Below are 25,471 nucleotides of genomic sequence, written 5' to 3' on the forward strand. Positions count from 1 at the left end.
TGACAGTGTGTGAGCTGGCAACAACCAAAGCTGTGTGGGGAAGCCTCAACTCCTGACTGACTAGTCTGCTGCGGGCGAGTGGCGGTAACCACAGTGGGTTGCGGAGGCTGACGCACCGTGTCAAAACACGGCAGCTTAACTCCACCCTCCTGTTGTGTGGTAGCACACGCACGTCAACGGAGGGTTCCGTGCGTCTGTGAAGGTCAGCATGCGTCTGGCAGGGTCGACTGCGCATGGGTGGAGGAGCTCTCAGAGCTGGAGTGTGGGAGCAGGCAGCCACAGCGTCTGCTGGGCGCACAACCGTGGTAGGTTCTAGGCTAACGGGTGCAGCGTCAACCTTCTCCGCACGATACTCCTGCAAAAAAGATGCTAACTGTGTCTGCATAGACTGTAGCAAAGACCACTTAGGGTCTACAGCAGCAGGTGCGGCAACAGACAGTGTTACTGCCTGTTGCGGTACCGCTTTACCTCTCTTAGGAGGTGTGCAGTCATCGGAAGACTGCAGCGAGTCCGAACTGACCCAGTGGCTACACCTGGGCCGTTGGACTTGCGCGGAAGGGACCGACTTGCACTTAATAAGCTGCGAGACCTTGGTCCAAGGTTTCTTACGAGAAACCTCTTCCGCAGACGAGAAGTAAATGGGCTCTCTCGTCTTTGTGTGGGTGGGGCGATCTTGGGTAGATACGCCCGAAACCACGGAGGGAAAAACGTCTGTTCGTTGATCAAGGCCTGACGAACCCATAAGTCGTTCGACATTACTTCTCCCCTGGGCTTGGGAGCTTGCAAGAGGCCCCGGACTAGGTGAACGACAGGCACGAACAGACGAACCCTCGGACGCAACACTGTAACACTTTGCGCATATCACTCTATCACTTCGATTTTCTGTTTTGCACTTATTTCACTGAAATCAAAACTTTTACTGATTTCTACCTGAAACACGCAATCCTACCCTTCATTAAAAGGTAGTAATTGCGAAAACAGTCGTATAATGCAACAGAAAACATATATAAAGATAAAGAATTCAGTGGCGGGGAAAGAGACTAAACACTAGTTCAAATAAACTACGTTTACAATCTCTCACCGCACATAGCCTGGGAACAAGAATAAAACCCTAGAAACGTTTTACCTTCTTCCCCGTACAGCGACTAGGGAGGAGAGTAAAACGAGAACAACGTTACCCGCTTGAACGAAACTTTTTTTCTTTTCTCCTCTCTCTCCCTCCGTCTCTATCTCTCTCTCTCTTTCTCTCTTGATTTCGCACCTGAGAGAAGAGCCCAATTATATATCGTCAAAACATGTTATTTGCTAAAGGAGAAAACTGAAAGGTTTTCCAAATAAAAAGTTCCTTTAATTTAGAATTTAAACCATTCAAGCTAAGAAAGAATGAACGAAACGCCAGAATCGGTTTACTCTTACTGCAAAGTGAAACCGTGATACACTCTCTCTCTATCGTAACGATAGAGCGCATGGTGAACGTCCTGCTAAACGTTAGTTCATCTTTGAAAACAGTACGAGACTATCAAAGAAATTCTTTCATAAAACATTAAATTTAAAAAGTTTTAAATTCTTTAAAGGTTAAATACGATATAACGGGCTCAACGTTGATTAACTTCGGTTCCAAGTTAGGACCGCCTACTATCAGGAAAGGTCGCATATAAACAAAACATAAAAATTTATTTTTATATGTTTATAATAAATGGAAAGTTAATCGAAGAGGCCTAATAAAGGCGGAGAGATATAAAATATAATGATCTATAACGTGTTAAGCAAAATTAGTAAAAAACCTAAACACACTTCCGTCTAAGGGAAGGGTCGGCCATTTAAAAGTGAAAGAGAGTCCATACTCTCTTTGTCACCATAATTAAATCTATCCAAAACGAGTTCAAGTTTTGAAATGAAGATAAAACCCCTGCATAGCGAAAGCTCAAAACTGGAATAGTGTATTTCACCAAATAGTTGTGAAAACAAATCCAGTTAGTAACAGCGTAATTAGTAGGTCTTGCCAGTGGCACGACAGAGAGAAAATTGGTTCTGTGTTGACATAGAGTACTTGAGTACCTGCTCGACAGATGGCGCTGTTGATGTACACCCCCACCTGTATAGCGATCGCTGGCGTATTTTGTCCTTAGGTTTTTCTGTCGGGCAGCAGAGCTGACAGCTATATGATCACCGGCTAAGTTTAATATTGAAAAATGTTATTTTCATTAGTAAAATAAATTTTTGAATATACTTACCCGGTGATCATATAGCTGTCAGCTCTGCTGCCCGACAGAAAAACCTAAGGACAAAATACGCCAGCGATCGCTATACAGGTGGGGGTGTACATCAACAGCGCCATCTGTCGAGCAGGTACTCAAGTACTCCATGTCAACACAGAACCAATTTTCTCCTCGGCCCACTGGGTCTCTATTGGGGAGGAAGGGTGGGTCCTTTAATTTATGATCACCGGGTAAGTATATTCAAAAATTTATTTTACTAATGAAAATAACATTTTTCAATATTAAACTTAGCCGGTGATCATATAGCTGATTCACACCCAGGGGGGTGGGTAGACACCAGCATATATGTTGACATTATTATGAGCTAAGTATTTTGTATTTCATTTTAGCAGTTATTCAAAATAACAAACATAAAATAAATAAGTACCTGGTAAGGAAGTCGAGTTGAACAATTACTCTGCCTTTTTAAGTACGTCTTCCTTACTGAGCCTCGCGATCCTCATAGGATGCTGAGCGACTCCTAGGAGCTGAAGTATGAAGGGTTGCAACCCATACTAAAGGACCTCATCAAAACCTCTAATCTAGGCGCTTCTCAAGAAAAGACTTTGACCACCCGCCAAATCAAGTAGGATGCGAAAGGCTTCTTAGCCTTCCGGACAACCCAAAAACAATAATAAAACATTTCAAGAGAAAGATTAAAAAAGGTTATGGAATTAGGGAATTGTAGTGGTTGAGCCCTCGCCCACTACTGCACTCGTTGCTACGAATGGTCCCAGAGTGTAGCAGTTCTCGTAAAGAGACTGGACATTCTTAAGATAAAAAGACGCGAACACTGATTTGCTTTTCCAATAGGTTGCGTCGAATATACTTTGCAGAGATCTATTTTGTTTAAAGGCCACGGAAGTTGCGACAGTTCTAACTTCGTGTGTCCTTACCTTCAGCAAAGCTTGGTCTTCCTCATTCAGATGGGAATGAGCTTCTCGTATTAACAGTCTGATAAAATAGGATAAAGCATTCTTTGACATAGGCAAAGATGGATTCTTAACTGAACACCATAAAGCTTCAGACGGGCCTCGTAAAGGTTTTTAAATAGAACTTAAGAGCTCTTACAGGACATAAGACTCTTTCTAGTTCATTTCCAACCATACGATAAGTTTGGAATATCGAACGATATTGGTCAAGGCCAAGAAGGCAGCTCGTGTTTGGCTAGAAAACCAAGTTGTAGAACATGTAGCCGTTTCGGATGAGAATCCGATGTTCTTGCTGAAGGCATGAATCTCACTGACTCTTTTAGCTGTGGCTAAGCATATCAGGAAAAGAGTCTTAAAGGTGAGATCTTTCAGGGAGGCTGATTGTAGCGGTTCGAACCTGTCTGACATAAGGAATCTTAGTACCACGTCTAAATTCCAACCAGGTGTAACCAAACGACGCTCCTTCGTGGTCTCAAAAGACTTAAGGAGGTCCTGTAGATCTTTATTGTTGGAAAGATCTAAGCCTCTGTGACGGAAGACTGATGTCAACATGCTTCTGTAACCCTTGATAGTGGGAGCTGAAAGAGATCGTTCTTTCCTCAGATATAAGAGAAAGTCAGCTATTTGAGTTACAGAGGTACTGGTCGAGGATACGGATACTGACTTGCACCAGTTTCGGAAGATTTCCCACTTCGATTGGTAGACTCTAAGGGTGTATGTTCTCCTTGCTCTAGCAATCGCTCTGGTTGCCTCCTTCGAAAAGCCTCTAGCTCTCGAGAGTCTTTCGATAGTCTGAAGGCAGTCAGACGAAGAGCGTGGAGGCCTTGGTGTACCTTCTTTACGCGTGGCTGACGTAGAAGGTCCACCCTTAGGGGAAGTGTTCTGGGAACGTCTACTAGCCATCGAAGTACCTCGGTGAGCCATTCTCTCGCGGGCCAGAGGGAAGCAACTAGCGTCAACCTTGTCCCTTCGTGAGAGGCGAATTTCTGCAGTACCTTGTTGACAATCTTGAACGGAGGGAATGCATATAGATCTAGATGTGACCAATCTAGTAGAAAGGCATCTATATGAACTGCTGCTGGGTCCGGGATTGGTGAGCAAAATATTGGGAGCCTCTTGGTCATCGAGGTTGCGAAGAGATCTATGGTTGGCTGGCCCCAGGTGGCCCAAAGTCTCTTGCATACATCCTTGTGGAGGGTCCATTCTGTTGGAATTATTTGTCCCTTCCGACTGAGACAATCTGCCAGACATTCAAGTTGCCTTGGATGAACCTCGTTACTAGTGAAATGTCTAGACCTTTTGACCAGGTGAGGAGGTCCCTTGCGATCTCGTACCATGTCAGAGAGTAGGTCCCTCCTTGCTTGGAGATGTACGCCAAAGCCGTGGTGTTGTCCGAGTTCACCTCCACCAATTTGCCTTGAAGGAGAGACCTGAAGCTTTTCCAGGTCAGACGTACTGCCAGTAGCTTCTTGCAGTTAAAATGCATTGTCCTTTGACTCGAGTTCCATAATCCCGAGCATTCCCTACCGTCTAATGTCGCACCCCAGCCTACGTCCGATGCGTCCAAGAAGAGAACGTGGTTGGGAGTCTGAACAGTCAGGGGAAGACCCTCTCTAAGGTTGATACAGTCCTTTCACCAAGTCAGACCAGACTTTATCTTTCCGGAAACCGGGATCGAGACCGCTTCAAGCGTCTTGTCCTTTTTCCAGTGAAAAGCTAGATGGTATAGAAGAGGACGGAGGTGTAGTCTTCCTAGTGACACAAATTGATCCACGGATGACAGTGTCCCTACCAGACTCATCCACAGCCTGACTGGGCAGCGTTCCTTCTTCAGCATCTTCTGGATGGATAGCAAGGCTGGGGGTTGATCGTCTTGTTCAGCAACGTCCTCATCAGAGGGTTCCTCATCCGAAACTGATGAGGAAACGGCAACGGAGTGGGCAACGTCTGACTCGCTGAATCCGGTCGCACTGGTGGATGCGTGACGGAGCCGGACGCAATATCATGGCACTGCTGCACAGTCTGTGAACTGTCAACAACCATGGGTGCGCGAGGAAGTACAGCGTCAACCCGAAACTGTCTAGACTGTCTGGGTTGTGCAGTCAACACCCTACCGGGTTGCTGAGGTTGACGCACTGCGTCACAACAAGTCACCTCTGCTGGTTGTTGAACGTCTTCCTAGTGACAGACTGAACGTCAACAACCACCTCCGAGCGTCGCTTAACGTCAACGTGCGACTGGCAACCAACACTGGGTCGCATCGGTGGAGGAACCACCTCAACTGGCAGACGCGAGTAGGATACCTCAGCGTCAACAGGGCGCACAACCAACCGGTAGGAAGGTTGTTGGCCAGAAGGTTCTTCTCCGTATTAAGTCCTCTATCAAGGACACAAGCTTGGACTGCATGTCTTGCAGCAAAGCCCATTAGGGTCTACGGGAGCAGGTGTGGCAACAGACGGGGTTAGCGACTGAGGCGGAACCATTTACCATCCCTGGAAGCCTTGTTATGTGACATAATAGTACAGCAAAACTTCAAAGGCTCGACAAAAGTTGAGAAGTTGACCTGTAAACAACTGGAGCGTCTCCTGGCTAGGCGCCAGGGCGAGTCTACCAGAATTGAGAAGTCTACCTGGGCAGAGGCATGAACTCCCAAGCCGAGAACTTCTCTCGTGTCCTATCAGACTCTCGCTCTATAAGCCAGTTTAAAAGAAGGGAAATCAAAGGCTGTATCCCTAAAACTCCTCCTGGTGCAAAAACCAGTCGCCTCCAACGTAACGCTCTCTAGGAGAGCGAGAGAGCACTAGCTTAACAACAACGGCTTCGAAGTAGCTAGGCCTAGTGTAAGTACTGACGTGAGGCGAGCGAGGAGCAGCAGTTACAAGATCCGGACGAAGATCCTTAAAAAATCATCATGATTTAATTAAAGTCCATAGGAGGCTAAGCAGCTTAAGGCTCCTCTCCAAATGACAGAGTCCTCAAAGGAATATCAGTAGGAGGGAGAACAGCACTTTCTCATCTACAGGAACCTTGTCCGAGAAAAGCTAGGTTATCTCAGTGAGGGTCTCACTGGTGCATTAGCAGCAGACCAGAAGGCAACGTTATGTAACTGCTTGACAGTCTGTGAACTGTCAAAAACTGAACTATCAACCACAACAGGTGCGTGAGGACATACAACACTGGTGCATTAGTAGCAGACCAGAAGGCAACGTCATGTAACTGCTTGACAGTCTGTGAGCTGGCAACAACCATAGCTGTGTGGGGAAGCAAAGCCTCTACTCCTGACTGACTAGTCTGCTGCGGGCGAGTAGCGGTAACCACAGTGGGTTGCGGAGGTTGACGCACAGTGTCAAAACAAAGCAACTTAACTCCACCCTCCTTTTGTTGTGGTAACTCGCGAACGTCAACGGAGGGTAGCGTGCGTCTGTGAACGTCAACGTGCGGCTGGCAGGGTACACTGCGCATGGGAGGTGGAACTCTCACAGGCGGAGTGCGGGAGCAGGTAGCGTCAGCGTGTACTGTACGCACAACCGTGGTTGGTTGTAGGCTAACGGGTGCAGCGTCAACCTTCTCCGCACGATACTCCTGCATAAAAGATGCTAACTGTGTCTGCATAGACTGTAGCAAAGACCACTTAGGGTCTACAGCAGCAGGTGCGGCAACAGACGGTGTTACTGCCTGTTGCGGTACCACTTTGCCTCTCTTAGGAGGTGTGCAGTCATCGGAAGACTGCAGCGAGTCCGAACTGACCCAGTGGCTACACCTGGGCCGTTGGACTTGCGCGGAAGGGACCGACTTGCGCTTAATAAGCTGCGAGACCTTGGTCCAAGGTTTCTTACGAGAAACCTCTTCCGCAGACGAGAAGTAAATGGGCTCTCTCGTCTTTGTGTGGGTGGGGCGATCTTGGGTAGATACGCCCGAAACCACGGAGGGAAAACGTCTGTTCGTTGATCAAGGCCTGACGAACCCATAAGTCGTTCGACATTACTTCTCCCCTGGGCTTGGGAGCTTGCAAGAGGTCCCGGACTAGGTGAACTACAGGCACGAACAGACGAACCCTCGGACGCAACACTGTAACACTTTGCGCATATCACTTTATCACTTCGATTTTCTGTTTTGCACTTATTTCACTGAAATCGAAATAAAAACTAGCAAAAACAGAAAACATATATAAAGATAAAGAATTCTGTGGCTGGAAAAGAGACTAAACACTAGTTTAAATAAACTACGTTTACAATCTCTCACCGCACATAGCCTGGGGACAAGAATAAAACCCTAGAAACGTTTTACCTTCTTCCCCGTACAGCGACTAGGGAGGAGAGTAACGCGAGAACAACGTTACCCGCTTGAACGGAACGTTTTTCTCCTCTCTCTCCCTCCGTCTCTATCTCTCTCTCTCTGTCTCTCTTGATTTCGCACCTGAGAGAAGAGCCCAATTATATATCGTCAAAACATGTTATTTGGCTAAAGGAAAAAACTGAAAGGTTTTCCAAATAAAAAGTTCCTTTAATTTAGAATTTAAACCATTTAAGCTAAGAAAGAATGAACGAAACGTCAGAATCGATTTACTCTTACTGCAAAGTGAAACCGTGATACACTCTCTCTCTATCGTAACGATAGAGCGCATGTTGAACGTCCTGAACGTCAACAACTGCGTAGTCTAAAAAACTAAACGTTAGTTCATCTTTGAAAACAGTACGAGACTATCAAAGAAATTCTTTCATAAAACATTAAATTTAAAAAGTTTTAAATTCTTTAAAGGCTAAATACGATATAACGGGCTCAACGTTGATTAACTTCGTTCCAAGTAAGGACCGCCTACTATCAGGAAAGGTCGCATATAAAGAAAACATAAAAATTTATTCTTATATGTTTATAATAAAAGGAAAGTTAATCGAAGAGGCCTAATAAAGGCGGAGAGATATAAAATATATAGATCTATAACGTGTTAAGCAAAATTACTAAAAACCTAAACACACTTCCGTCTAAGGGAAGGGTCGGCCATTTAAAAGTGAAAGAGAGTCCATACTCTCTTTGTCACCATAATTAAATCTATCCAAAACGAGTTCAAGTTTTGAGATGAAGATAAAACCCCTGCATAGCGAAAGCTCAAAACTGGAATAGTGTACTTCACCAAATAGTTGTGAAAACAAATCCAGTTAGTAACAGCGTATTTAGTAGGTCTTGCCAGTGGCACGACAGAGAGAAAATTGGTTCTGTGTTGACATGGAGTACTTGAGTACCTGCTCGACAGATGGCGCTGTTGATGTACACCCCCACCTGTATAGCGATCGCTGGCGTATTTTGTCCTTAGGTTTTTCTGTCGGGCAGCAGAGCTGACAGCTATATGATCACCGGCTAAGTTTAATATTGAAAATTAGAATTTAAACCATTTAAGCTAAGAAAGAATGAACGAAACGTCAGAATCGATTTACTCTTACTGCAAAGTGAAACCGTGATACACTCTCTCTCTATCGTAACGATAGAGCGCATGTTGAACGTCCTGAACGTCAACAACTGCGTAGTCTAAAAAACTAAACGTTAGTTCATCTTTGAAAACAGTACGAGACTATCAAAGAAATTCTTTCATAAAACATTAAATTTAAAAAGTTTTAAATTCTTTAAAGGCTAAATACGATATAACGGGCTCAACGTTGATTAACTTCGTTCCAAGTAAGGACCGCCTACTATCAGGAAAGGTCGCATATAAAGAAAACATAAAAATTTATTCTTATATGTTTATAATAAAAGGAAAGTTAATCGAAGAGGCCTAATAAAGGCGGAGAGATATAAAATATATAGATCTATAACGTGTTAAGCAAAATTACTAAAAACCTAAACACACTTCCGTCTAAGGGAAGGGTCGGCCATTTAAAAGTGAAAGAGAGTCCATACTCTCTTTGTCACCATAATTAAATCTATCCAAAACGAGTTCAAGTTTTGAGATGAAGATAAAACCCCTGCATAGCGAAAGCTCAAAACTGGAATAGTGTACTTCACCAAATAGTTGTGAAAACAAATCCAGTTAGTAACAGCGTATTTAGTAGGTCTTGCCAGTGGCACGACAGAGAGAAAATTGGTCCTGTGTTGACATGGAGTATTTGAGTACCTGCTCGACAGATGGCGCTGTTGATGTACACCCCCACCTGTATAGCGATCGCTGGCGTATTTTGTCCTTAGGTTTTTCTGTCGGGCAGCAGAGCTGACAGCTATATGATCACCGGCTAAGTTTAATATTGAAAATTGTATTTTTCATAACTATAAAAACCTGAGATCTTTACATAGAAGAAATCAATGTAAGCTGGCATACAGCTATAAAAATTTTTAATGAAGTGTCATGAACCATTCCGATGGTTACTGTATCAGTGGTAACAGGGAGAAGCAACACCCCTCCCAGTTTTCTCATACCTTCTTTACTTTAACTGCAGTTGGTACTTTCTCTTGGGATAGGTGATGGTGGATAAAGAAGAACTCAGGTGTGTTTAGTTGCAAAAATAAAAAATTACTTCCATATTTGTCCTTTCTTCCAACCAAATACAGTACAAACCTTCATTCTCTACGTATGAGACTTATCCTGAGGTGGGTGGAAGTCCTTTTAATTGGGTGAAATATTCGACCAAGGATCGCTGCATCCAAGCATGACAACGCAAGGGATGAGCATCCTGACACTTTGTAAACCAGTGGCCTGCCAATACCAGCGGGTTGACGGCCTGTGCAAAGGTGATTATGAGTGTAAGAACATAACTGTAATTATCACAGGCTATGTATAATCAGGTTTGTGAATATACACATTGAGGACCAGACATCTAAACTTTCCCTCGTAAGGATATTGGGGAAGCAACAGGAAATATGTAAGCATATAATCTTGCTTTAAGCAATATGGGTCATATCTGCAATCGAAGAGATCTAGCTGACAGGACCTATGGAATATGCGCCCCAAGAGAGGGGAAGATGAAGAAAAGAAAAGGCCAGTCATTCCCGACTAACACCATAACCTCTGCTCTTGAATGCCTGCTAATAGTCCTGTGACGTGCAGCTACCACAGGGCATATCGAAAATGTGTCTAGGGACCTGTGAGTTATGTCTTGCAGGTAGTGAGTAGTGAAGGTAAATTGTCTTCCCTATACACACTTGTAGTACCTACATCACACAAGTTTTTCTTGAATAACAGAGACGTACTTATACACCTGACGCTGTCATACATACCCCTCACTGTCGAAGAAGGGAAGGATCCAGGAGGAGAAGGTGTTCCTCGTCCTCTTCTTGACATTGCCCATGCTGATAGGCAAATTCTTGATGTGTGGGTGAGATTCTCCAGTTCGCTCAAGTAGCGACTCTCGGAACCTAACCTGGTTGTAAGTTGATGACGACCTGTATGCTTGATAACAATGATCTTGGAGCACTATGAAAAACTTCTGAACTTCTGTTCCATTATTAGATCATGGTAGATTTTTCAAGAAAAATCTTTTATATTGCATTTTTCATGTTGCAATGTTCAGTAACAAAGATCAACTGCCTGCAAAACAAAGTAAACTTCAGTACAGTAGTTGTGCTCAAAATTCGTTGTCTTATTCCATTGTGACAAGTTGGTGTAATACTGTTAAGGTCATTTAATTCTATTCAATTCCACCCTGAAATTTCTTGCAAAATCTACCCCAATCTAATAATGGAACTGAAGATTTTCATGGTGCTCTACAATCATCATTATCAAGCATACAAGCCGTCCTCAACTTATGACAGGGGTAAATTCCAAGAGACAGGTTATAACTTGATCTGGACAGATGTCGATCTTAAAATGTGAAATTTCCATAGATTTATTATGCTGTGTCATGATACTGCAATCATCTTAAGTCATATTTTATCAATATTTTCTTACTGTATATCATTTCTCCAGACCTAAAAGTGATTTCCGGTACATCACAATCAAAAGTTGTATGGACTCTACATCCCAGTGCAGAACTGCTTTGGGTGGAATTTTTTATGGGTGAAATTTTTGTGGATGGAATTTTCCTGCCACGATACTTAAAATACTTTGGTTGTTACATCTAGCCAATGAATATAGTTTGTCCTAGATTGTATCTCAAGTTTACAGATTATGTTTGTTCACCTTTCTTGATCCCAGCAAATGCTAGTAACCACTTTTAGTTGAGTAGTCTTATAGATGATAGTCTACGCTTAAACACGGTCCCAAAGAATTTCAGCCCGGTTACTAAACTTCTCAGGCATGACACCCACTGTCACACCTTGAACTCACTTGGTTGCTAGGGCTGTATTTTGCCGGATAATATTATCAATCCTAAGCAGGGATTGAACTTAGGCCAACAAAGTAAAGTTTTCAACATGACCAACTGAGCTAAACCAGTTAGCTAAAAATATACAAATAAACTTCACATACCTTATTATTTACATATCCTTATCTTTGCCTCTATTTTTCAAAGAATTAAAATGACTACATTGAAAAAGAAATGATCAAGTCACTGTATATAAATATGAGAAATTTGGAAATAGTTTGTATTTTTCCTAACTATACAAACCTTGGCTCTTTACAGTGGAGATATATTTAGTGACAGCTGAAACTAGCCATAAGACTTTGAGCAAGGTGTTAGTTAGAGGGGGGAGTATCGGAGAGTAGACAGGCACCCCCAGCTCACACCCGCACTGGTAACATGACGTTACTTTTTAATTGCAGGCAGGAATTCTTGGAGGATAGGTGATGGCTGTACAAGTATGAGCAAAGAGCTCAAGGTTTGTATAATCAGGAAAAATACAAATTATTTCCAAATTTGTCATTTGTTCTGGCACTCTACACAAAACATTTTGCTCTTCACAGTGCAGACTGAACATTAGGTGGGTGGATGTCCTCAATCAATAGGCTGGTTCCTATACCTGGGAAGCGACTCTGTGCTTTGCACAAGGTTCTTAGAAACACCCTGTCACCTCTAACTCTCAGAATTGTGATAGAGATAACGGAATGAATAATCTATGCAAAGCTGCGTGAACTAAGCATTGTGACTTGAAAAGGTAAGGGTAATCTTGGAGCTAAGCTCCACACTTAACATAGACATTGTCCGACTCCACCTCGCCTGGAGATCAGGGACATAAATATAAATGTATATATACCAGGTTACACAAGGAATAATGGTACCCACTTGCAGTCAGAGATCAGCTTGCAAAGTTCCTCGGATGCTGAAACCCAAAAAGAGGGGAGAATGAAGAATGAAGAGGCCCTCGACCAACTGCTACTTGTCCTACAAAGGTACTGAGGTGTTTCCGACCACACTTTGTGCAGACACCACAGGACCTATTGAGAAGGTATCCAGGTTCCTGTGAGTTACGTCTTGCAGGTAATGGGCCGTGAAGGTTTTTTGGCGTTTTTACAAACCCGCCTGTAATACCTGCATCACAGAGTAGTTCTTTTTGAATTTCAGGGATGTGCTAACACCTCTGATATCATGAGCTCTTAGTCTACACCCAAGAGGAGTGGGGTCTAAGTGTAAGGCTCATTCAATCGCCTGTCTAATCCAGGCAGAGATTGTGTTCTAAGTGATCCTCCTCTTGACACTGCCTATGCTAACAAATATTGTAGTCTGTTGACCTGTGGGCAAACTCTTGCTGTTCACTTGAGATACTTCTTCAGTGCCCTCACAGGGCATAGTAACAGATAATCTGGGTCATCAGTTACAGAACGACTCTCAATCTGCAAGGGCCCAAACCTAGGATCCGCTACATATGATTTTTGAGTCTTTGCAGCAAACTCAGGAACGAAGTTGAGTGTCACCTGTCTTCATCCCCTTGAATGGGAAATATCATAGGACAGACCATGTAGCTCACCGACTCTCTGCAGAGGAAAAGACTAACAGAAAAACAGTCTAAAGAGTCATATTATAGTCTGATGACTGACAAGGCAGTTTGTTTGGTGCTCCTTTCAGGGCTCGTAGTACGCAAACTACATTCCAAGGAGGAGATCTCACTTCAGATTGAGGGCAAGTGCACTCAAACTTTGTATGAAGAGAGACAATTCAATTGATGATGAAATGGTAACTCCTCTCAACCTAAAGGGGAGGCTCAAGGCTGAACAGTATTCTTTCACCACCAAGACCAAGCAGAGTTTTTCCTCCCTGAGGTACAAAAAATCTCCGCTATCACTGGGATAGTGCAAACCACAAAAGATAGCCCACTTTGCTTAATGGACAGCAGACGATGTCTCCCAGAGGTATCCTGACATTGTTTTTGCAACTAGTTGCGAAAAGTCTCTCGCTGAGAGTTGCTGCATAACTTCCAGGTGTGAAGCCGTGGTGAAGCTACTGTTTTGTGAAGTACTTTACATGTGGTTGTTTGAATAGAAAACGAAGACGGTCCGGGAACCACTCTGCATGCTGCAACATGGGAGCTATTAGGGTCATTGAGAGATCTTGTGATGCCCTAACCTTGTTCAGAACCCTCCTTACTTGGCAGAAGGGGGGGACGCTTAAACGTTCATGTTGTCCCACTGATGTTGGAAGGTGTCCTGCGAGATGACCTGAGGATCTGGTACTGGACAGCAGTACACCGGAAGCTTATGGTTGAGAGATGTTGCGAACAGGCTTATCATTGGCAAACCCCACAACATCAAGACTTTGTTGGCTTTCTGATGTTTAGACCACTTGGAGCGAATTATCCGAGTCTTCCTGCTCAGATTGTCCGCCAGAATATTCCTTTGCCCCGGGATGAAATGGGCTGATAGAGCTATGGAGTTGTCTTTCATCTACTGTAGTTTATTACCTCCACAGCTATATGGTAGCAAGGCTGTAAAAAAGTACCTCCTTGCTTGTTTTTGTAAGCCACTACCATGGTGTTGTTGCTCATCAAACTTGCCCGCTAGACTAGGGTCTGAGTCTGTGCTTCTCGGCAATAGTGCACTATGGAGAGAAGATACTCTTGCTTGTCCTTCCTCCCACAGGAGGTCGGCGAGAAGCCTTCCCTTCTCCTACGTGAGTCAACGCTTGCTTGCAAGGAGGCGAAGAAGGCTAAGCTGTTGCTGTAATTGGGTGCACAGGCAGAACAGTTGATTCTCCCTCACTAGAGGTCAAAACCAAGGCTCAGATCCCGAAAGACCTGTCATAACAAAATGACGAGCGTTTTGTTGTACCCTACGGACACGAAGGTGCAGGGCGGGAGCTACAAACAGCTGTCTAACCTCATCGTCGTCTAGTTCCAAGGAGCTATGCTCTGAAGAGCTAAAGCAAAGATCGACATATGTAGCAGTAGCATATGCTTGTGGAAGCCACGGGTGGAGGGGGGACCACTTAGGCGAAGGGTGTCTTTTTTTTTTTTAAACGAGATGCCCACCCGTCACCTAGAGGCAGGCCTCTGAGCAGCGCACTTTGCTTTCCTTCAACGTACTGAGTAAGCTCAGGTTGAAGGTCAGCATTGCACGCTGCGATCTGCGTAACGTAGCTGAAACTAGATTTTTATTTCACCTGGGACGGATCCCCGAACGGATAACCCTAAGGGATACTCGTCTGCAACTACATTCGTTAGTCTGCCAAAGCAGGACGAATGTAGGGTGGTCGAGTAGAAGCTGAGGTCGCTAAGGGCAGAGACACGAGAGACTCCTTCGGTACGTGACCTCCAGAGTCTTCAGGAGGAAGGCCAAAGTCAACCACAGGGGAGGAATCTATGCGCTCACACTGTGTCACCAACCAGAGGACCTGGAGCAGCCATTCCTTGCACGGGAGACCCGTAAGCCCCAAGGAAGGTAACAGCTGAAGAGGAGAGACTCTCTTACAACTGAGGGCAGCACTACTTCTTTAGGGGAAGCAGTGGAGTCTTCAGATCTGCAAGGTTGTCCGGATGTCAAAAGGCCATCACTCTTACTTAACCAATGGAACAGAGTCAAAGTGACAGGCAGGAACTGACAGAGAAAGATGTCAAGGTTACTTCGCCTTTGAGGATGAATTCGAAGCGGAAGAGTCCCTCTTGACCTTCTTCTTCTACGGCCTACCGTATCGCTGCCACTGGGATAAAGGCCATTCCCTACAAGGAGACACTAGTGAACAGGAATGACTCATGCATGCAGGACAAAAGATGGTCTACCCTTTGCTACTTAGCGGTGTGTAGTTACACCTCGCTAAAAGTCTTATGGCTAGTTCCAGCTGTCCCTAAAATATATCTCCACTGTAAAAAGCAAAAAAGTTTGTATATAAAGCCAGAACAAATTTTTCCTATTTTGTGAAGTGAGGATATAAAAGACTAGAGATTACAATTAAGAACAATAAGCATTTTCACCTTTAGTTCCTGAGCCACATCCACAGGTTTATCGACTTGAAACCAGGCTGGATCAGCAATCCTCGGCATCAGACTTGGAAAGAGAGGGGGGATAGCCATGACACTTGAGTCACCTTAGGTGTCTTTACAACTGTAAAGTACTTCACGTAGATTCTGTTTCACAAAAATAACCTGAGGGGGAAGAAGAATTAATAGTTCACTACAATAATACTTCTATTTACGTAGGTGCAACATAGTGTAAATCAGTTCTAACTTATGTCGGCACTATCAAATATTAAATACTGTACAAATATAAAAACAATGTTCCCTAATTTTATGCCCTTCAAATATTAAATACAAATATAAAAACAATGTTCTTTAATTTTATGCCCCCCAGGTTGGTCTCAAGGTCGAACAATTACAATGAAAAGTACCAAATATGTTATTTTCATTAGTAAAATAAATTTTTGAATATACTTACCCGATAATCATGTAGCTGTCAACTCCGTTGCCCGACAGAATTCTACGGGAGGGATACGCCAGCTATCACTATACTAGAAGGGGGTGTACTCACAAGCGCCACCTGTGGCCAGGTACTACAGTACTTGTTGTTGACGCCACCTCACTTTTTCTTCGGTCCACTGGTTCTCTATGGGGAGGAAGGGTGGGTCAATTAAATCATGATTATCGGGTAAGTATATTCAAAAATTTATTTTACTAATGAAAATAACATTTTTCAATATTAAACTTACCCGATAATCATGTAGCTGATTCACACCCAGGGGGGTGGGTGAAAAACCAGTGTACAAGACTAAAGGATAGCTAAGTATCCCGTATTTCATATAATCAGTTATCCACAATAACAATGAAATAATAAGTACCTGGTAAGGAAGTCGACTTGAACCGTTACTCTGCCTTTAATAAGATCGTCTTCCTTACTGAGCGCAGCGTTCCTCTTGGAAGGCTGAATCAACTCAAAGGTGCTAAAGTATACAGGGCTGCAACCCATACTAAAGGACCTCATCACAACCTTTAACCTCGGCGCTTCTCAAGAAAGAATTGACCACCCGCCAAATCAACAAGGATGTGGAAGGCTTCTTAGCCGACCGTACAACCCATAAAAAGTATTCAAGAGAAAGGTTAAAAGGTTATGGGATTATGGGAATGTAGTGGCTGAGCCCTCGCCTACTACTGCATTCGTTGCTACGAATGGTCCCAGGGTGTAGCAGTACTCGTAAAGAGACTGGACATCTTTGAGATAGAATGATGCGAACACTGACTTGCTTCTCCAATAGGTTGCATCCATAACACTCTGCAGAGAATGGCTCTGTTTGAAGGCCACTGAAGTAGCCACGGCTCCCACTTCATGTGTCCTTACCTTCAGCAAAGCAAGGTCTTCTTCCTTCAGATGAGAATGTGTTTCTATAATCAGAAGCCTGAATAGTAAGAAACTGAGTTCTTAGAACTTGGAAAAGAAGGTTTCTTGATAGCACACTATAAGGCTTCTGATTGTCCTTGTAAAGGTTAAGACCTTTTTAGATAGTACCTAAGAGCTCTAACTGGGCAAAGTACTCTCTTCAGTTCATTCCCCACCAAGTTGGACAGGCTTGGGATCTCGAACGACTTAGGCCAAGGACGTGAAGGAAGCTCGTTTAGCAAAAACCGAGCTGCAAGGAACATGTAGCCGTTTCAGATGTGAAAACAATGATCCTGCTGAAGGCGTGGATCTCACTTACTCTTTTAGCTGTTGTCAAGCACACGAGGAAAAGAGTTTTTAATGTGAGGTCCTAAAAAGAGGCTGATTGGAGAGGTTCAAATCTTGATGACATAAGGAACCTTAGGACCACGTCTAGATTCCAGCCTGGAGTGGACAACCGACGTTCCTTTGAGGTCTCAAAAGACCTAGGGAGGTCCTGTGGATCTTTGTTGGTGGAAAGATCCAAGCCTCTGTGGCGGAAAACCGCTGCCAACATACTTCTGTAACCCTTGATCGTAGGAGCTGAAAGGGATCTTACTTTCCTTAGATATAACAGGAAGTCAGCAATCTGGGTTACAGTGGTACTGGTTGAGGAAACTGCATTGGTCTTGTACCAGCTACGGAAGACTTCCCCTTGAGACTGATAGATTCTGAGAGTGGATGTTCTCCTTGCTTTGGCAATCGCTCTGGCTGCCTCCTTCGAAAAGCCCCTAGCTCTTGAGAGTCTTTCGAAAGTCTGAAGGCAGTCAGACGAAGAGCGTGGAGGATTGGGTGTACCTTCTTTACGTGAGGTAGACTTAGAAGGTTCACTCCTAGAGGAAGAGTCCTGGGAATGTCGACCAGCCATTGCAGTACCTCTAAGAACCATTCTCTCGCGGGCCAGAGCGGAGCCAACCAACGTCAGCCGTGTCCCTTTGTGAGAGGAGAACTTCTGAAGTACCCTGTTGACAATCTTGAACGGCGGGAATGCATACAGGTCGAGATGGAACCAATCCAGCAGAAAAGCATCCACGTGAACTGCTGCTGGGTCTGGAATCGGAGAACAATACAACAGGAGTCTCTAGGTTATCGAGGTAGCGAACAGATCTATGGTTGGCTGACCCCACAGGGCCCAAAGTCTGCTGCAAACATTCTTGAGAAGGGTCCACTCTGTGGGGATGACCTGACCCTTCCGGCTGAGGTGATCTGCCATGACATTCATACCGCCCTGAATGAACCTCGTTACCAGTTAGCTTTCGATCTTTAGACCAGATGAGTAGGTCCCTTGCGATCTAGAACAACTTCCACGAAAGAGTCCCTCCCTGCTTGAAGATGTAAGCCAGGGCTGTGGTGTTGTCAGAGTCCACCTCCACCACTTTGTTAAGCTGGAGGGACTTGAAGTTTATCAAGGCCAGAATAACCGCCAACAACTCCTTGCAATTGATGTGAAGTGTCCTTTGCTCCTGATTCCATGTTCCCGAGCATTCTTGTCCGTCCAAAGTCGCACCCCAGCCCGTGTCTGATGCGTCCGAGAGGAGACGGCGGTCGTGTTTCTGAACAGCCAAAGGTAGACTTCCTTGAGAAGAAAGCTGTTCTTACACCACGCGAGAGAAGACCTCCTCTCTTCGGAAACAGGAACTGAGACCGTCTCTAGCGTCATGTCCTTTATCCAGTGAGCAGCTAGATGATACTGAAGGGGGGGGAGGTGGAGTCTCCCTAACACGATGAACAGGGCCAGCGATGAAAGTGTCCCTGTTAGACTCATCCACTACCTGACTGAGCATCGGTTCCTTCTCAGCATGCTCTGGATGCATTCTAGGGCTTGGAAGATCCTTGGGGCCGACGGAAAAGCCCGAAAAGCTCGACTCTGAAGATCCATACCCAAGGAGACAATGGTCTGGGATGGAACGAGCTGAGACTCCTCAAAATTGACCAGGAGGCCCAGTTCCTTGGTCAGATCCATAGTCCATTTGAAAATCTCCAGACAGCGACGACTTGTGGGAGCTCTTAAAAGCCAGTCGTCTGACGGAGCCGGACACAAGATCATGGTACTGCTGCACAGTCTGTGAACTGTCAACCATGGGCAAGCGAGGAAGTACAGTGACAACCCGAATCTGTCTAGACTGTCTGGGTCGTACAGACAACTCCTTATCGGGTTGCTGAGGTTGCCGCACTGCGTCACAACAAGTCACTTCTGCTGGTTGTTGAACGTCTTCCCCGTGACACATTGACTCCGTAAACAAAAAATCCTCTAACAAGGACTAAGCTTGGACTGCATGTCTTGCAACACAGCTCAAGGTCTATGGGAGCAGGTGTGGTAACAGACGGGATTAGCGACTGAAGTGGAACCATTACCTTCCCTGGAAGCATGTTATGCTTAAATAAAAGTCCATAGGAGGCTACGCAGCTAAAGGCTCCCTCCAAATGACAGAGTCCTCAAGGGAATATCAGAAGGAGGGAGAAAAGAACTTTCTCATCTACAGGGACCATATCCTAGAAAAGCTAAGTTCTCTCAGTGAGGGTTTCACTGGTGCAAAAGCAGCAGACTAGAAGGCAACGTTATGAAACTGCTTGACAGTCTAGTGAGTTGGCAACAACCAAAGATGTGTGACTGAGAAGCATGCGGTAAGGTATGCAGAGCATGTTGTATGCAGAGTATGCTGTATGCAGAGCATGCTGTATGTAGAGCATGTTGTATGCAGAGCATGCTGAATGCAGAGCATGCTGTATGCAGAGCATGTTGTATGCAGAGCATGCTGTATGCAGAGCATGCTGTATGTAGAGCATGTTGTATGCAGAGCATGCTGAATGCAGAGCATGCTGTATGCAGAGCAAGTTGTATGCAGAGCATGCTGTAAGCAGAGCATGCTGTATGTAGAGCATGCTGTAAGGTAAGCAGAGCGTGTGCATGGCGTTTAACATTTCTCAGAAATTCCATGACCAGTGCTAGAGTGCTTTATGCATGCTTGCATGGGGTTTTAATATCAACATAAAATTTACCTTACATTCATAACTCATGATTCATATTTTTGCCATATTTTGCGATATTGTTAAAAATATATTGCAAGGAATACAAATATATTTTTATAAGTAATACAAATAACCTCCATTATCATAATGTTTGAAAATGGAGGTAAGGTATGCTGAACAGCAGAGTCAGAACGAGCTGGAACAACAATAGTTGTGGTTTCCTCTTCAAGACTCTGTTGAGGGAACACCTGAGGCTCAGTCTGCAAAGGCTGATCAAAGGAAGTAGCAGAAGGTAGGCGCATGGGTGGAGGAGGCTGACTCCTGGCATGAGTGGCTGAACTCAAGGGTTGCGCTTGCTGAGTGGTTGGCGGATGCGCAGTAGCAAGATCCTGAGGAACGAGTTGAGGTTCCTGCGGTGTGAGCTGAGAGCGAAAAGGTAGTGGCTGCGCAGAACGCAGTAAAAGTCTCGCAAGTTGAGGCTCCTGAGGCGCAAGGCTAAGGTGTTGAGGTGCTTGCCTTGAGGAGGGTTGAGCTCGCTGCAGCGAGAGCTGAGGAGACTGACTCATGGATGGGAGAGGTTGTTGTACCTCAAGCGAGTGTTGCCTCACTGGTGGAACAGCAAGTGGAAGCGGAGGAAGAGAGGTATAAGCCTCCTGTTCCCATTGCTGAGGTTGCCTTAACCCTGGATAGGTACGGTCCTCGGACACCCCTTTAAGGGTATACTCGGACGCGAACGACCCCGACGCCAAAAAAAATTCTTGAAAAATCAGTTTTTGCAGTAACCTCCTTTTTTCTTTTGCCAAAAAAAACTTCAATGAATGCTTAAAACAACTGTATAGATAAATACTACTCATCTGCAGAAAAACTATTTATTATAAATATTTTAAAAAATTAAGTAGAAAAAAAAAAAGACCTGACATAAAAATTCATAAAAAAAAAGTTTATACATATATACACAAATCCTTTTAGGAATTGATTCTTGAATGTTTAGGACACATCTTGATGTATTTTGGATGAAGTCAGACCCATGGAGGTGAAGATCTGAAATGAGAAAAAAAGGGTAACTTTTTTTGGCCAAAAAAATTTGTCCAAATTTCATGAATTTTTTTGGGTACCCAAATGAAATAGGAAGTGGCTAATTTTTTTAGGGAATAAACATATGTTATTCTAAAATAGAAATATGTAAAAAAATCTTCATTATTTTGTAAATTACATTTATATCAGGGGCCATATCTAAAGGTAATTTTTTGAGTACTTAGAAATTCCGTAAAAAAATACATATATTTAATATATAATATGATATTTATGCAGGTAAAAATATACCAAAATATCACAAATTCTATAGGGAACAAGAATATATATAGATAGGGCAGCTTACGCTTCGGATATGTCCACAAAATGGCCGCCAACCACACTGACTCAGACTCCCTAATCTGCCACTTGAAATGTAGGAAGGGTATGTCAATTTCAAGGTGTTATTTACTAATCTAATTATTATTGGATATGCATAAAAATTGTATGGTGGGTTGCTGGATAATTGTCGATTATTTGACGACTATAAAATTAAAATTCTGACCCAAAAAAATTTTTTTGAAGGGAAATAAAATCGAAAAAAAAAATGTAAAACAATATTTTAGCTAAAAAAATTTGATGATATTCAATCAAAAAAAAAGTAAACAAAATTTTCCGACAAATAAACATCTAGAGGAATCATTACTCTGTGATAGTTCCTTAGTACGTAGTAATTTTGAAAGAACTGGGAAAAAACGAAAAAATGGCAATCACCGGAAAATCGAACACATACCTATATATACGCCATATCTGGCTAAAAAAAAGATAGGCATGGGTAGCCAGATCATCTAGAAACACTTTCCAACACTATAAAAATATAAGTTTTGCGACACTACTTGCCAATTCCTTACGGTAACATGACTAAGCAAAAAAATGCAAAACAAATAATAAGGGGCACTCGAGGAAAAATGGCTAACATTCTAATATACGGCATTTCAGAAAAAAAAAATTCAGCCACGTGCTAGGCAAACCATCAAGGCACATTTTCCGACAAATAAACATCTAAATGAATAATTACTCTGTGATAGTTCCTTAGTACGTAGTAATTTTGAAAGAAATGGGAAAAAACGAAAAAATGGCAATCACAGGAAAATCGAACACATACCTATATATACGCCATATCTGGCTAAAAAAAGAAGATAGGCATGGGTAGCCAGATCATCTAGAAACACTTTCCAACACTATAAAATTATAAGTTTTGCGACACTACTTGCCAATTCCTTACGGTAACATGACTAAGCAAAAAAATGCAAAACAAATAAAAAGGGGCACTCGTGGAAAAATGGCCATTCTAATATACGGCATTTCAGAAAAAAAAAATTACAGCCACGTGCTAGGCAAACCATCAAGGCATATTTTCCGACAAATAAACATATAAATGAAATATTACTCTGTGATAGTTCCTTAGTACGTAGTAATTTTGAAAGAAATGGGAAAAAACGAAAAAATGGCAATCACAGGAAAATCGAACACATACTTATATATACGCCATATCTGGCTAAAAAAAAAATAGGCATGGGTAGCCAGATCATCTAGAAACACTTTCCAACACTATAAAAATATAAGTTTTGCGACACTACTTGCCAATTCCTTACGGTAACATGACTAAGCAAAAAAATGCAAAACAAATAATAAGGGGCACTCGCGGAAAAATATCCAACATTCTAATATACGGCATCTCAGATAAAAAAAAAGACATGCACGTGTTAGCACAACCATCAAGGCACACTTTCTAACACATAAACATGAAAAAAAAATCAATAATATACGGCAATTCCTTACTACGTAGTAAATTTTTACAAATATTGAAAAAAAACAGAAATTGGCAACCGCAGTTAAATACCCAATATACCAATAACTACGTCGTATCTGACAAAAACAAAATCACGCATGGGTAGCCAGATCATCTAGACACACTTTCCAACACTAAAAAAGCAAAAGTTTTACGACACTATTTCGCAATATCTTACGGAAAAATGACTTGGCAAAAAAATGAAAAAAAATGAAAAAGGGACACTCGCGGTAAAATGCCCGACATTCTAATATACGACATCTCAGATAAAAAAAAAGACATGCACGTGTTAGCCCAACCATCAAGGCACACTTTCTAACACATAAACATGAAAAAAAAAATGAATAATATACGGCAATTCCTTACTACGTAGTAATTTTTACAAATATTGAAAAAAAACAGAAATTGGTAACCGCAGTTAAATACCCAATATACCAATAACTACGTCGTATCTAACAAAAACAAAGTCATGCATGGGTAGCCAGATCATCTAGACACACTTTCCAACACTAAACAAGCAAAAGTTTTACGACACTATTTGGCAATATCTTACGGAAAAATGACTTGGCAAAAAAATGAAAAAAAATGAAAAAGGGGCACTAGCGGTAAAATGGTCCTCGTGGTGATGAACGACATTTTAACTAAAAAAAAAAACATGCACATGGTAGCCAAACAATCCACCAAGACTTTCCACAACTGATAACCTATACAAGTTGCACCATTCTACGACAATTTCATAATACGTAATAACTTTGATAATTATGCAAACTACCCTAGAAGGGTAAACTCGGACGCGAACGACCCCGACGCGTCTCAGAAATCGGGGAAGGAGTACAGCTACAGCAATGCACATCTGGACACTACTAGAGCGTGTAGGGGAGACACCTCCTGCAGGTCGATCACCCACAAATTCAGTCACGGGGGTGAGTCACGTGAGAAAAACCTGTTTTTTTTTGACGCTCGGGGTCGCAAACGACCCACCGTACCTATCCAGGGTTAAGGAAGGCGGAGGGAGCTGCACACCACTGGGATCAGTAAACTCATAACGTGGCTCAACATCGTACGCCTGGCAGGCGGTACTGCGGTCAGGCGGAGCGAGCGCAGGCGGAGCGAGCGCAGGCGGAGCGAGCGCAGGCGGAGGCGCAACCTTCTCAGCCCGACACTCACGCATCAAGACCGAAAGTTGTGACTGCATGGACTGCAGTAGAGTCAACTTGGGGTCGGCAGACACTAAGGTCTGCTGAGGTAAAGCCTTAACAGCAGAGATCTGTTGCGGCAGAACCTTACTCCTCTTAGGCGGAGTGCATTCAACTGATGACTGAGGAGAGTCAGAGCTAACCCAATGACTGCATCCGGGTTGTTGAACTCTAACTTCGTACGTCTGGCATAGGTCTGGACTTTACGTTTAAGAGGTCTTGAGACCTGAGACCAGCGTTTTCTCCCCTAAATTTCTTCTGCAGACGAGCAAAATAAGGGCTCAATCGTCTGCGGGTGGGAGTGACGGTCTCGGTAAGACACGCCCGCAACCACCGAGGATACTTCTGTGCGCCGATCAAGGCCTGCTGAACCCTTTTGCCCTTCGACATTGCTTCTCCCCTGGGCTTGGGAGTTTGCAAGAGGTCCCGGACTGGGAGGACGACTGGCGCGCACAGAAGTACCCTCACGCACAATACTGACACACTTTGCGCTAATCACTTATCACTTTGATTTTCTGTTTGCACTTATTTCACTGAACTCGAAACTTTAAGTGGTTTGTACCTGAAACACGCAATTCTATCCTTTCTCAAAAGTTAGTAATTGCGAAAACAGAATTACAATGTAACAGAAAAATCTAATGAAAGATAAATAATTCAGTGGCTGGAAAGAGACTAAACACTAGATCACTCTAGAAACGTTTACCTTCTTCCCCTAAAGAGACTAGGGAGAAGAGCAAAAACGATAACAACGTTACTCGCTTGAATGAAACGTTTATCCTCCTCTTTCTCCCTCCGTCTCTATCTCTCTCTCTCTCTCTCTCTCTCTCTTGACTTAGAACCTGAGAGAAGAGCCCAATCATATATATCGTTAAAACATATTATTGTTAAAGGAAAAAACTGAAATATTTCCCAAAATGAAAAGTTCCTTTATTAGGATTAAAATCATTAAGTTAAGAAAGAATGAACAAAACGCTAGACACGGTTACTCTTACTGCAACGTGAAACCGTGAAAATTCTTTCTCTATCGTAACGATAGAGCGCAAGTTGAACGTTCTGAACGTCAACAACTGCAGAGACAAAACAAAACGTTAGTTCAACTTTGAAAACAGTACGAGACTATCAAAGAAATTCTTTCAAAGACATTAAAATAGCATAATATGTTAACAGGTAAAACCGAAATGACGGGCTCAATGTTAATTAACTTCGGTACCAAGAAAAGACCGCCTACTATTAGGAAGGTCGAATATAAACAAATATAAAAATTAATTTTAATAAGTTTATAATAAAAGGAAGTTAATCGAAGAGGCCTATAAGAGGCGGAGAGATATAAAATAAATCTATAACTTTTGTTAAGCAAAATTAAGAAAGAGAGTCTATACTCTCTTAGACACCAACACTTCCGTCTAAGGGAAGGGTCGGCCATTTAAAGGTGAAAGAGAGTTCATACTCTCTTCGTCACCAAAATTAATCAAATTAATTCCAAAAGCTAACTAAGCTAATATAGAAGTTTCCAGTATAGCGAATAGCTGCAAATTTTAGAGAAATACTTCACC

At 43.2% G+C, this 25,471-nt stretch overlaps 1 protein-coding gene across 3 annotated transcripts in view; it reads right to left on the reverse strand.

Annotated features, from left to right (window-relative positions):
* LOC137616612 (anaphase-promoting complex subunit 15-like) overlaps positions 1-25,471 on the reverse strand; it is a 72,046-nt gene that overhangs the window by 6,155 nt on the left and 40,420 nt on the right. For all 3 annotated transcript variants that reach the window (XM_068346514.1, XM_068346515.1, XM_068346513.1), the window contains exon 2: positions 15,455-15,625. In XM_068346514.1, the coding sequence (XP_068202615.1) occupies positions 15,455-15,553 (99 nt within the window). In that variant the 5' untranslated portion in view covers positions 15,554-15,625. The remainder of the gene's footprint in view (positions 1-15,454; positions 15,626-25,471) is intronic.

This window comes from Palaemon carinicauda, chromosome 22 (genome assembly GCF_036898095.1).
Source record: "Palaemon carinicauda isolate YSFRI2023 chromosome 22, ASM3689809v2, whole genome shotgun sequence".
NCBI lineage: Eukaryota > Metazoa > Arthropoda > Malacostraca > Decapoda > Palaemonidae > Palaemon > Palaemon carinicauda.